General features: G+C 35.3%; 1 protein-coding gene across 32 annotated transcripts in view; it reads left to right on the top strand.

Moving 5' to 3' along the window:
• The window catches only part of LOC128258650 (sex determination protein fox-1), a 120,164-nt gene that overhangs the window by 34,324 nt on the left and 71,204 nt on the right, over positions 1 to 14,636 (top strand). For 2 of the 32 annotated variants that reach the window (XM_052990388.1, XM_052990373.1), the window contains exons 1-2: positions 5,212 to 5,367; positions 6,992 to 7,303. The exons of 29 other annotated variants lie outside the window; for them this stretch is intronic. In XM_052990388.1, the coding sequence (XP_052846348.1) occupies positions 7,292 to 7,303 (12 nt within the window). In that variant the 5' untranslated portion in view covers positions 5,212 to 5,367; positions 6,992 to 7,291. Of the gene's footprint in view, positions 1 to 4,869; positions 5,018 to 5,211; positions 5,368 to 6,991; positions 7,304 to 14,636 lie in introns of those variants that run through there. One more of the 32 variants, XM_052990374.1, reaches the window with a different exon arrangement.

Below are 14,636 nucleotides of genomic sequence, written 5' to 3'. Positions count from 1 at the left end.
CATACAATTTGGCTATGTTTACACTCACAGAAAACACATTTAAGTTAAATATGTTATTTGTATATATATGTATGTTTTTAGCCAAGTCTGCAGATTTGTTGATTTTATTATAAAAAATGTAAGGAGCTTTTTAAAACTTTGTTTTGTTTTAAGCAACATAATTTTGTAAATTTTAATTTAACATGCACTAATTTAGTATATAATACCATAAATAATTTTACCATGAATCTAAAATATTGTTTTTTTTTGGTCTTAGTTAAAATTTAAGGAAACAGTATTGTAACTAAACTTCTCTCAATTTTTTAAGCAACTATTTGATATAAGAAAACGTATTCAATTAAAAAAAAATTAATTTTTATAAAACTGTGTGCTACTATATTATTAATTGAAGCTAGACGCTAATTTAATACCACGACAGCAAATTGGCTGATTGGCTTCTTGATGTACAAAGTTGATTATAATTTTTGTAGTGTACCTCCTGCTCTACCATTTCCCCCGTTTTCCCTGCCCCAACATATGCCTGAGTTGCTTTTTGCTAATGGCCTGATGACGCGTCATCGTCGTCCCATGGGCGGCCTTTCTGTCTGAGAGTCGCTCGCAAATTATAATTGAGTGCATGGCGAGCGCATTGAACTGTGGTGCCTGTGGGTACCATCACTCCTCGACCTCCTGCCTAAATTCAGGATAAAATTTGAGCAGTGTACTGCATACAAATTACTCAGCGTGAGCATGTTCCCGAAAATGAAACAGTAAAGTATTATTCGACAAATTAATAAATCTTTGAAAAGTATTTAACTTTATTACAATTAAAGTTTTTGCTTTCTGTTTACAAATTTTCTTTAGTTTTTTGATATATGTCCATGAATATAGTTTATATCATGGGTTTACTATCTTAAATTAAATATGTTTTATTTTATAAATATTTAACTATTTTTTATTTACTGTGCTTGGTAAAGAGTCAACAGTTTTTAGTTGAATTATATATTGTTCCATTATATTTTGTTACAAAAATGTTTGCCAATGTTTGCCAATATAAAGATAAAGAGTTGATAAATCGTAAAAACAGGATATCAAATGTTCTCCACTTGCTGCCACGCCCACCTGCTAGTTATATTCCCCCACTTTTGTGCGGTAAAAAGCGAAGGAGTCGAGGGAATTCCAGGCGAAACTCCGGTTAAAGACTTGAACCGTTCTGAATGAGGAAGCTGCTTCTGTTTCTGATTCTGTTTCAGTTTATTTTTCTATGTTTTTTTTGCCACTTGAGACGCACAGGTCTCCCTGCCATTTAAGCCATAAATTCAAGCGCCACATTTCGCCATTTTAATGAATGGTTTTTTTAATGCAATGGTTTTTGGCTCGTTAGGATGGAGCGAGCGGAAACGGCGAAACAGCAACTTTCTGGCTGCCTTAATTTATTGACTAATTTAGGAGGCTGGCGCGGTAAGAGCCCCACTAAAATTCAGTAATAGATACTTTTAGCCTCTGCCAAATGGGCAAACGGTTTTTTGGCTTTTTAATTAGACGCTAGGCTTTCTGTTTGGCATGGGAATTTAATTTAATTAATGCAGATTTTATGGCAACACTCAAGGTCACCGGTGGGGGTTGGCTGGAATAAATATCCCCATAAGATCCCGATTAATTGGAGCGGGTGAAGAGCTCAACCCAATTTAAGCTACAACGAACACATGTGTTTATGGTTGTCCTCCCCCCAAAAAACAAACAAACGAAAACAACCCTTTTAGCCCTCTTCTCGCCCCTCTTAAGTCATTAAATCTTCTGTTTTGGCACTTGTAGATTTCACTTGGATAGTGCTGTCACTTTTACATTTTTTAAGTGGCTAAGATAAAGTTAAAAATGTATTTCTTGATTTTAAATTTTCTTTCGTTTTTAATTTTTACTGCAAATAAGTTAAGGAAAGCTAGAAAAAGTTTTTAAAAATTTTTATTTAATATTTTTCAAAAGCCAGAATGAGAAGTAATATTATAGGCTTAGAAAATATTCCAAATTTATTTAAGGTTTTCACGATTTTTCTTCACATTTGACCCAATGAAACTTATGCCTTCGTTTTAATGGCCAAAAAAGTATGCTTTGTGTTTTTCGTACATATTTTATTTGTTGCGTGTGAGATTTTATCTGCCTTCCACGCCATTGCTGATTTTTCCCAGCCCTTCCTCCGTCAAATCTCCCACCCCCTTTGAGTTTTCCCTGGCTGATTTTTAACACCCACCATCCATGGGCGCCCTTTTGTCATCGTTTTCGCCTGCTGTGCGTCCTTCGCGTTCTGGGCGCGATAACAGGCATCATAAATCCTTTGCTCCTTGTAAATGGCACCCCGACAGATCCCCCAGCAGCTGCCACGCCCCCTGCCTAAGGGGTGGGGGCGAGGGGTGTAGGTGTGTAGGTGTAGACTGAAACAGAAACAGCTTCTGTTTCGCTTTTGGCCATCGTTTGTTATTGTTTGCGGTTAGTTGGCCGCATTTCCCCTTACTTCCCTCTTTACATATATCAAACTCAGAGGCAGGTCAGCTCCCACGGGAAGGAGGGGTTGGGGGGGGGCGTGGTAAGCAGAAGTGAGGAATTTTCCTTTAGTTTTCCCCAAGTTGCGGTTGGCCGACGATTGAAGGGCTATGGAAACTTTGGGCTTTATGAGGGAATAAGCTTCAATATGGTATTTTAATGCATATGATATAAAAGTAGATTTCTGTATAAAAGAGGTTTTTTAAAACTCATTTGGAAACATGTTTAGAAAAGCCAAATGTCACATAATTAAATGGCTGTTTAAAAATACTGCCATTACTATTTATTGTTATTTTAAAAAAGTACTATTTTTGCTTTAGGGTTACAATATTTAATTTAAATGTATTTGTATCTTTGTTAATTTGTAGATTTTGTAAATCAATACCTACAAAGAAAACAATTATTATTTCCAAATATTTATTTCATGTCACTCATTCACATATTTCACATTTTTCTTTCATCAAATCATTTTTCATCGCATTTCCATCAAGCATATTAAAAGTGATTTGCCCCTGAAATAACCACCTTTTTGTCCCCCATATTTACCTTAAAATATTTAATATACTTTCATAACTTATCGGCTGATGTTCATAATTTACCTTTTTTCCGTTTATCTCAACCCGCCTGCATTCAATTTTGCTTTACCTTTGCTGCCTCAAGCAGCTTAGCCGAAAAAAGGTGGAAAAGCGTGGAAAGCGGTGAAAAACCTGGCACGTTGCTCACTTTGGCCCAGCTACCGTTTTTCAGAGTGTTGGCGACAATTTGCCGGCCAAAAGGGATTAAAAAGTTGCCACCGTGGGGATTTTTGCATTTATGCGGGTGGCGGGGAAAATCGAGGCGGAGGGGGAAAAATCAAGGGACGCCGCATCGTGTGCGGCTTTTGTATCCGGATGCAGTGCGAAACTTTTCTCACTTTCTATGAGTGACCATCTCTTTCTGTCTGCCCGCACCTTTCTCTTTCACACTGGTGGCAAATCCATTCGAATTGTAAATCTAGAAACCCCCTGGTTTGCCCCTTTTTCGCATTTTCTCCCGGCTCCACGCTTGTCCCTCCTGTTTTCCACTTTCAAACTGACGCCTGCTGCTGTCCGTCCCGTTAATAAGCCTCCCCAAAAACCACGCCTACAATTTGTTGGTCCTGCATGTTCTACACTGAAAATAAATCCATTCTTGTTCCAGAAAAATGTTTTATTAAACCAGACGTTATATGTTATTTTAAAACATTTTAGGAGCCTTAAAATGCAATAATTTTCCATTTCATTGATATATGTTTAAAATTTGATCTTAGCTTAAATTTTCTATTAAAAGGTAGTTCACTTTTGATTCTCTAAAAAAATGTATTTCTTATTCACAATATTTATTATTTTTTTATTATTTTATTTAAAAACGCATTCAACAATTAAAAAAATTTTTTTAAACAAATTTAAGGGTTTTTTTAGTTTGTGTACTTGCACTATATCAGTTCCCTTTCTGCCCATTTTTGGCCAGCAACATGCTGCTAATGCAATCTTGACAAGCGTTGTCCTGGACAACCGAAAATGAGGCTTGACACTTTTGATTTGGTTTTACTGGACCACCCGACTATCACCCAGTTTTCCGACCCCACCCCGAACGTTGTTTGTTCAGCCTATATGATGGTCATATGAGAAGGGAAAGTGGAAAGCGGGAGAAGGGGAAAAACTGACGGAACTGAGACAATGCCAGAGGGCTTTTGATGGTCAAAAACGGGTTGAAGATTTCAAGAGGGTGGCGGAGCACTCAAAATGCAGCAATAAAAACATGGGACGTAGTAAATCTGGCTGGATTTGGATTTAAAACTGAATTTGAATGTGATGATTGCCGAAATAAAAAGTTTAATTTTCAATTACAATATGAGAGGCAATACAAGACTTATTTTATAAAAATTGAGAAGCTTCAGATCTTTGAAATATATCTCAACTTAAAAATAAAACAATTTTTCTCAGAAAATCTTTAAACGAAATTTATAACCATAAATTAATTTTAACGTGCAAAAATAAACTAGTAATCAGTAACTAAAGAGCACTAAAAAATAATGTTATTCTAAAAAATAATTTTTTAAGAATATAGACGTCAGAGTGGCAGACTTTTTACAGTTGTTTAAGTTATTAAGATTTGTTTTCAACTCTTAGTTATTGCTTGCATCTCTGCTTAAATATTTCAAAATTCCTTAACAGTGCGGTACACTTATCGATTTCATTTGAAATGCTCAGTTTGGCCATAACATTTCTGTTGACTGTTTACTGTTACTGTTAACAGTGGTCTTGGCAGCCGCAATTGTGAGCAATGCGCTAACCCGTTTTTATCAGAGAGAGCGTTGCAAAAACACAGTGGACGTCGTTCTTCTCTCTCTGCTCTTAACATTTATGTTAGGCAAGCGAAGATGAGAGAGGATTTCTGTTGGGAAAACGACGGTGGGAGAGGGTTTCTGTTAAGAAACTAACCACGAAATGCAAGAGAAACGTCGAACTAACCACGAAATGTAAGCGAAACGTTGAACTAACCACGAAATGTTAGCCAAACGTCGAACTAACAGCGAAATGTTAGCAAAATGTCGAACTAACAGAAAGAGAAAGAAATCTTCGTTAGGGATGGAAAAACATCGATAATGCCTGCCAAACATCGATAGGACCGATATTGTGAACAATCGATGCTGGCATCGAAGTTTCTCCATCTCTAGAGAAGAAGAAAACGGTTTATTTTCAAAATTTTTCTCATCGCAACAAGTCGTGGGTGTCGGATAGCGGTTATTTCGTGCTCCCCGTGGAAATTCGGCACGCTTGAAAGTGAAAACAAACGCACACGCACGAATGAATTTGAGATAGCAAAACGGTACTAAAGAAAATCAAAACCAAAATAACAGCGAATTCGGGAGGGGAAAATGAAAAAGAAAACCCCTTTAATTTTCGAAACACGAAAAGTGCAGTGCCGAACTAAGCTAAGCGAAAAAAGCGAGAAACCGCGCAGATAAATGAAATGAAAAGTTATAAATAAATATATATGCCATGCGGCTGGGTGGAAGAAGAAGAAGAAGCAGCAGCAAGGGACGTGATTTCTTTATTTCGCCTGTTCGTTCTTTCGCCCCCTCTCACTCGCACCAGCAGCATCCCACAAAAGTAACAAAAAAATTCATTCACAGCACATGTTTTTGTGGCCGTTGCTGTGTTGTTGCCTTTGCCGCCTCCTCTTCGCCTGCTCGTTTATCCTGCCATCCTTTTTGGCCGCTCTCCAAAGATTCTGATTCGATTTTTCCCACTCATCTGGCGCGCTCTCTCTCTCTCTCTGCCAGCTTCTTTGTTTGTCCGCATTACGCCAAAGGTATATAAAATTGAAATAAATCGGTAATAAAAGTCTGAAATAAACCCAAAGAGATGATTAAGTTCGTTTTATAAATAAAAGCGGAATAGCAAGAAAAAGTGCAGACGCGCGAAGAAAAAAGTATCTCAGGGATGCGTAGTAACGCAGACAATCAAACCTCTTTGTGTGTGATCAAAAATCGAAAAACAGACAACAAAAATACAGTCCGCGCTAAATAAAGTGGACTTTTAAAGAAGTTAACATTAAGAATGTGAATGCTAAATTACCTATTCTTAGTGCAGCAAATAACTTGTGTTGTTTTAAATAGTTTTATTCAAACTGTTTGGATTTATTGACCTCTTTTGGATTTATGGACTTCTTTTGCTTGACACTATAATTACCATAATTAAATAAATTATTTTTCTTATCAAGAATTGATGACCAGATTATGTTTTGTTTAACTCTTCTTATTGTACTTATAATATCAACATAATTTAAATTGAGGTTTAATTTCCGTTCAAATAAATATAGAAGAATATAGAAGACATTTAGTAATAGCATCTTTTAAGTAAAAAACACCTACAAAAGCCTAGTGGTTGAAAATAAAATGCAAGTTCTTTGAAAATAAAACTTTCTACTGTCTTTTTGTGAGGGATTTTAAAAACAAAGCAAAAACTTTTAATACATAACAAAAACCTTACATAAAAGAAAACAATCAGAAACCTAATAAAATTAAAATAAAATAAAAGTAGCCGAATTTTTAAAAGTTTCTACTGTAACCGTCTGACGTTGCCGCCCCCCTCTTCGTTTCCTCTGGTTCGCCTCTTTCGCATCATCTCTTTTGTCTCGCGTTTGCGCCGTCTTTTTGCGCATTTCTCTTTGGTTTGCTGATTCGGTTCTGTTTTCGTTTCGAAAAATTAAAACATCCAGGGAGTTTTCAGTTTCCCAGGAGCCCAAAAAGCCACCCCTATAAAAACAACAAACAAGAATTTGTACTTTATATCGCCTTTCGTCGTCCCCTCCCTATCGCTCAGTCGCGCACCGTCTCGCTCACTCGCACGTGCGACATTGAAAAATAGAATAGTTTTGCGTGTGCTAAAATATAAAAACCTTTAAAGTGCAAAAGCTTGTTCTTATTTCTGACTTACTTATTTTATAGTCAAAGTGAATCTTAAAAAAACAAACGAAGAAACAAAATTGTGCCAAAAACCAAGGAAATATTCAAATCAAAATAAATCAAACAGAAATCATAAAACAAGAGAATATATTGCAAAACCGAGAATAAAGTGAAAGAAAAATAGTGAACTACCCTTGTTGTCGGCCAACCCCCTGCAAATACACGCAGAGAAATCGTTGAGTGCACAACAAGAGAGGAGTAACATCATTTGCGACGCCACTGTGAACATAAAAAGCCGTCAAACTGTGGGGCTCAGGGGCATTTTTTCTTCCTCCGCAAGGAATGTATTATCCGGTAAGCAAAGACAAAAAAAAAAACTCCAGCAATCCCCAGTAAAAACAAACATTGCCAAACATCGCGAGTCGTAAATATCACAGGCAAGCAACGATAAAAAGCAAACTCGGCTCTATTACACTTTTTGTTTGCCGTCTGAAGGTGCACTTTTCAATGGCGATTTACTTAGAACAGTGGTACCTCGGCAAGATTTAATAGTTTTTTTTTTTTAATTTACGCGAAAACAGCAAATTTATTAAAATTTGTCTACTATCTTTTAGCAAATTGTAAATTAATTACAGTAAAACCCTTAAAAATAAAAAAAAAGTTACCTTTTATATAGAAAGCGTACAGCTGATACGAAAACTGTCCTAAGCAGTAAAATATTTAAACAGCGGCCACTGTATCTTTGTCGCCACTATTTACTTTTTCTTCCATCCGGAGTCGCAGTCTCTGTGTGTTTTACTCTCGATTTAAAGCGAATCTTAGCTCGTGCTAAATCCTTATTAGTCAAACTCTCTGTTTTACACACCTCTCCCTTTCTAGCCGCTGTTTCAGTCTCTGTTTGTTTACCTATTTGCTTATACTACAACAAATAATGTTAAATGTTGTAGTCACACGTGTGTCCCAAAAAAAAAGAGAAAAAATACCCCTCTTAGGGCCAAATGTTGACTTTGTCTTCGTTTTCTTTTTTTTAATGCGGGACAATTGTTTGCAAGGGGAGAAACGGAGGTAATTTGATAGCCAAACCAAAAATGCGGGTCAAATTTGCGGCTTTTTGGATTTCGGATTTTCGCTGCTCTCGACTTCCACTTGACTTTGGCCGTGTTTATGGTTATTTCTGTCGTTAAAATCTGATACATATACAATACACAATATATTCTTAATGCCCCCGACATAATATAATTATCTGGCCCCAGTTAATTGCCTGTTCATTTGATACCCTCAATGTGTTAACAAGAACGACTTCTTTTTCTGGCTTGTATCTTCAGCATATTTTCCCACGTCTGCGAATAAATTTCAATTTTTATTAATTTATTTCATTTGTCTTCTCTCCTCTTTTCTTTGCAGGTACGTTTGAAATGCAAATTGAATGGGTAAAAACTTCATTAATGCCATATGATTGATAAGGAAGTTGGTCTGGCCTTAACATAGACCAGATTTTGATGAATGGCACTAGAAGCTGTTGTTGTGGTTAACGATGAGGTTTTAATGATGTCAGACCGGCGACTTGACATTGAATTGGTGGTTTAAGCCAGAACGAGACTTTTTTGGAGTTTGTATGTACGATAAATTATGAATACCCACATGAACGTTAGTGGCTTAGTAAGAAATCTATAAATTAACCTAAATTTACAAGATTTAGTGGGCTACAAATCTGTAATAAATGGTAAAGTGCTTTAAAAGAGTGCTTGTGTTTAAAAATAGTTTATACATTTTTTCTCTGTTAATTTAAATTAAAATTAATATATTTGGGAACTAGTTCTTTTGAAACATATTAATGTATTCTTCTTCTTCTTTAAATATTTTAAATTCTATTTTACGTACTTGCGCTATCGGCAACTAATCTAAAAAGTCACAACTTTCTAGGCGACAACCATAATATTTTCAATAATTTTGCAATCGCTCAATGTCGCCACCGCCCCGAATCGATTTCTAGTTTTAGTTTATTTCGCAAATGTCACTCAAATTAATTGCAATTAAAAGTTCGCCTAGCTGTCATCGCAGTAGCAGTAGTAACTTAAATTTGAAACGTTTCGCACATGCGAAATAAATCGCCAACGAACAGAGCGAGAGGAAAATATTTTGTAAAAAAATAATACTGAAATTGCGTCGCATTAAGTGAAACCTTCCTGGCCTGGTCCGGCGATTTTTCAATTGAAAAATTGCACATAAATTGCATAAAACGGTTATACGTCGACGGCAGCTGGCATAAATTGTATTTCAGATGTGGTTTTTATGGGGAGGCAGAGATTTTGGGAGGCAGAGAGATCAGAGGAAGTCCATTGTGCGTGCGCACTTAACCGCAAAGTTTTGGTCAAGATTTTGTATTTCAACCCAAACAGATTAAAGTATTTACACAGTGGGTTTTGAAACTGTAAAGCTTTAAGATGGACTTTTTGCAGAATAAGTCATATATAGAACTTGATAATTTTTGAACTTAGAAAATCATATAAATAACCATATAAATAAAAAATGTTAAAATAAATAAACCTTGGATTACACATTTTTTGGCCTAAGATCATGCAACGCACTGTATTATAGGAGATATCTCTTTCTCTATTTCTTTCAAACTTTATGTCTGCAATTAATTATGTTTATTTTGTGTTTATAGCGCTGTTTGGCATCTCAAATGATTTTCGTGTACAAAATGACTTTCACTCAATTAGTCTTACATTTATGTAGGCATGTGTCCGACAACGTCTTAAGTAGATTTTCCATTTTTTCCATTACCCAGAGTGGTCATCAATCCCTTGACTGATTGGATAGGTTCTAGTCATATTTCAATTTTTCATTTTCCCCCCTTGATTGATGGTGCTTTATAATTTTCCATGGACCATAGAGAGTAAGAAATACCACATTTTAGAATAGGCAAAGTAATGTAGAGTAGAGCGGCATAAGGCCCGCATCTAATTGAGTCCATTTCCAGGCAAAATGATATGACAATTTATTTCAATTAAAGTTGATTTACAATTTTGCCTTTCCGTCTCCATTTCTTGCCATCCCTCTTTATTTCTCATCGCCTTTATAAAACCGACGATAGAAAACATTATTTAAATTCCTTAGCCAATCCAAATGAGTGCTCCCTGGAATTATATAAAATGTAGGCTTACCTCTCACTTTCAAAGTGTTTGATGATAAATTGCACACAATTAAGCTCGTAAAATTTAAAAATAAGATAACATCCCTTTTGCGAAATTCCTTCGGAATGCAAATTGCAAATAAATTGGCAATTAACTTGCGATTTTTTGTATATAATTTAGGTGTTTTATACTTTTGTTTAATTCGCATAGGTGTTGCCGAAAGCAAATTAAATCCGGATCGAATATCGTTAAAATGCTCTTAAAAACGCATGTACCAGTTTGGCACATTTCAAAATGCCTCAAATAAAATTACTAAACGAGTAAATTGAATATTTTAAATTAACACAATGCAAATTTGCTGTAACTGACAAGTTCACAGCTCGAGATGAAAGAGCCAAAGATAAACAAACGCCAACAAAACCTGGGGCAATGTGAATGACCGAAACTCAATTTTTTCTCTCTCTCTCTCTCTCTTCGCTGAGTGAAACGTTTAAGCCAAGTTTCATGCAAATTATTCGGTTCAACGATTAGGGAGCTTGAAGGGGTTGCGGTGTGGTGGTAAAAAGCGGGGGCTAAAAGCTAATCGCAGGTGTCAGTCACACGAGTCCCAAGTATCTCCCCTCGCTTTTCTGCCCCCAGCAATTAGCAAGATCGTCGCACGCCCGTTGTTTTTTTATTTAATTTTTTTTTTTGTATGAGTCAGCAGCAAGCGGACAAAACTTGGTCAAAAGTGTAACAGGTTTTCGCGTTGTCATTGTAGTGCAGTCGCCAAAGTAACGGTATCTGTAGCAGCCAGACAGATCGAGGCGGTCTATTGCATTATCTAAGTTATTGGAGCGCTTTCATAATACTATTCGTTTTGCATGAGTGGGCAACTCAAGATCAGCTCTTTTGACATGCATTTAATTACAATAATTTTATAACAATGTGGAATCAAGTGCTTAAAGCCATTTGAATGGAAATTCCCTGTTCTGGAATAAATATAGAAATTTTCGTTTTCGCAATGAAAATGTTGTGATAATCGTTTGTTCAATAAATAAAAGTATCTAATCGCTATAATCAATTTCCATTGCTGCCATGTTAAAAAATCGAGGATTGTTAAACTTCAAACAATTCAATCAATACTTTTTTGTCTTTAACATCTGATTTTCCGTAAGGCAATCAGTGTTATTTTCGATAACTATTTTTATTTTAAATTTAGTTTTTATTTTGTAAACTTTAATGGGAAAAATATCAAATCCGATGTGTATTTCTTTGTTATGGGTAACTTTTTTGTTTCGTAATTAAAACTAAAAATGAATTTCTAAGGAAAAATTGGCAAGCACTTTTCTGCACTTTTTACTTTATAGCGTGAAATGGGTACTTATTTATGGTCTTTTTACTTGATTTTTTACGACATTGTGAATTGTTTTCACTTCATTTCCCAGCTCCATTCAACCGCCATTCGTTTTCATTCATTAACAGCAAGTGTAACGCTCAGTGCATCAGTTCTGCTTCTTTACCACACTTGTCGTCTCTTTCGCTGGCCCTCTTCCCGTCTCATTCTGTCTCTATCTGGCTATTTGTTACGCCCCCACGTGCCTTATGAACGCTTTTGATCGCTGACACAGTCGACAAATTTTTATTGCCGCCTCGAGTCGATCTCGGGCTTTGTTTTGCTTTTTTTATTTATTGCGGCCGGCTTTTGTTTTTATTTATCATCTGCTCTTCGCTCTCTCAATTCGTTGAAATTTGTTATACAATTTTATTTCGTTTGGTCAATTCTATTCTGCTGTGCTCACTGTTGGGGTTACTAAATTTACATTTTATTTGCATGTCATAAACGAGATTTTATTGTAGGCACGTCGTTCGTGCATATATAATATTTTTGTTGACTTTATTTTGTTAGACAAAATATTTTGCTATTGAGTAATCAAAATAATGTCTACAAAGTCAAAAAAAGAACAGTGCGTTTCGGCAAAATAATGCAATTGAATTTCATATTACATCAGAATGTAATTTATTAAAGATTTAACATAATATAAAATATTTTGTCGACCCAAAAATTATTAAACTGGTTTAAATATAAAATGGCAGCTCGTATGCTTACGTTACGCACTGTGTTTACATGCTCACTTGATTTAGCATTGAGCAAGGTTTTTAGTTTATTTTTAGGGTTGGTCCAAAAATAAAAAGTGGGCAAACAGCTTTTGAACAGATTTATACAAATAATTGTTGTATTACAAGTTTGTCAAAGTTTGAAGTGGATAGACATACCTCCACTTAATTGATATCAGAAAGAGGGTTGGTCAAGTTTGAAAACACAGTGAATACTCCTTAAAATAATCATAAGAAATTTATTGAACTTAAATTTTTTATAAAATCGTAAATGAAACTTCATTAACCCAAGGTTCAAATTATTTTTTCTGATTCATCGGCTCTCTTGAGTACCAGCCATTGCATTCCATTTAATTGGTAAGTCTAACCTGAATCATTCCAAAACCGGATATATTTAGAGACATGCAGTCTGTAACTATTTATAGAATTGCTGCCTCAACTCAAAAAAATAGCTTTGTAAATATCTTGCATAATTAAAAACTTTGCATAATTTATGCAAATGCAATTAATCAACGATTAATGGAGTTTTGTTGACTGCACAATTTTTTTTTTGTAATTACTACAACAATGCCTGCATACTTACACGATTTTTTGCAATAAATTCTGGGTTTGGAAAAAATGCCAAAAGCGCGTTTAGACAGAAACCCGCGCAAATCACTTTAACGATTCAACAATGTAACTCTTCATTTTTCCCCTTCGTTTATTGCTTTATTTTGTGTTCCTTGTAGAGTGTATATAGTTTTACATATTTCTTTAATGGCGTCTCGAGGTTTTCGCATTTTCGACGAATCTAATTTATTAGCTAGCTGAAAAGTGCAAATCTGCTACTCGTTGCCACCCGTTTGGTGGAAAACTGTGCTCACTTTGCCATAAACTGTTGCCAATTAACATAAAGCGACAGCGCCGGCAACAACAAGGTGAACAAGTCAGGTTGCAATGCAAAAGATAAATGGAAGATGCGCTTCGGGTTGAAATCTGAATGGAAGGGAGGGGTATAAATTACGTCTGGCGCCATTGTTTCGATTGTCTTGACCATAAACGAGTTGCTGACATCATCAGCGGCTAGCAACCTGGCCAACTTGTGACCTTTACAGCCAGTGACCTTGAAGCCAGCACCTCCGCCTCCCTTTTTATGGCCTCTTAATTATTCGCCATGGCAAATCGAACCTACAATTGCAATGACCCAGAACCTGAACTGGGTGCATCAATAAAATGTTAATATAAAGCTTAAAAAGCAAACTTATGGTGATAATAAAGATCAGCGAACTTGATTTCGATTATAGGCCTTAATTGTATTAAGATTAGCGATTTTGAATTTAATTGGTCATGGTTTTTTATATTAATTTAGAAACAACAAACAGCAATTTTTCAAATAAGATTCCTCAATTTTTACCATCTATATATATTTACTAGAATCTTAAACGGCAAACGTGTTTAACCATTTAAGTTACAGAATCATAATGAAAAACATTTTTCTATGTTAAACTTTGTTTTTTTCATTCCCTTTAATTTGGCTACCAGAAATACTGAAGGCCTCTATTCTTAGACACACGTCTATCTCAATAAATATTTTTCACTGTTCGTTTTGCCCGAAGGATATTATTTCATGTATTTGCACTACTCGGTAGTGTTTGAGTTTTGTTCCACTCACATTCAGTCGTTTACATCTACATTAAAGCTCAATTAATTTATTGATTCCTTTTCATTTAACTTTTAATGGTTAATGCTGATTTTAATGACCGTCTGCCTGTTTTGTTTGCTTAATTTATTTAGTTTTAATATCTATATATGTTTGTTGATGTTAAAGTCTGTACAAAGGCGGCCTTCAACTTCAGCACGATTTTGACATCAATTTAAATTTATTAAAAATATAAAAAAATGTTATACCCATATGCGCGCATATTAAATTGCAATTAACATGGCTATTATAATGAACATCTAAGTGAGATGGGTGGGGGATATTAAAAGGTTAATGCACAGCTGCAATCAGGAGGGCAAATAAATATATGTAGTTGCTTGTACGTTTTTAGTGAAAGAGCTCAGGAAATGTAACAAGTATCTATGGAAATGTATTTTTATTTCAGAATAGACATCTCTACTTCCTATCTATTTCCTTCCATTTATCCCACTGATTAACACACACACTCGACTAAATCTCATTTCGAACACTTCTAAATGGAAGCTCAATCCCTAGCCTTTCCGAAAGATTTTTTTGCCCTTTGCTAATTCTCATTGATTGTGTATACACAGAAACAAATTGAACGAACTTCTCCATTTTTGATTTAATGCTTAAAAATGTTGGTTGCTCAAAATATTGCAGTAGGTAAAACTTTGATAAATTTAACTGAAGACAACCACATAAATTTGGCTAAATTATGTTGAAAAGTTTGTATAGATCGGCTTCACAAATGAATTAAAAAACCTTTTATATTTATATAATTTGAAAACATTTA

The sequence above is a fragment of the Drosophila gunungcola genome (genome assembly GCF_025200985.1).
Source record: "Drosophila gunungcola strain Sukarami chromosome 3L unlocalized genomic scaffold, Dgunungcola_SK_2 000003F, whole genome shotgun sequence".
Taxonomy (NCBI): Eukaryota; Metazoa; Arthropoda; class Insecta; order Diptera; family Drosophilidae; genus Drosophila; species Drosophila gunungcola.
This window is presented reverse-complemented; position numbering and strand designations above follow the sequence as displayed.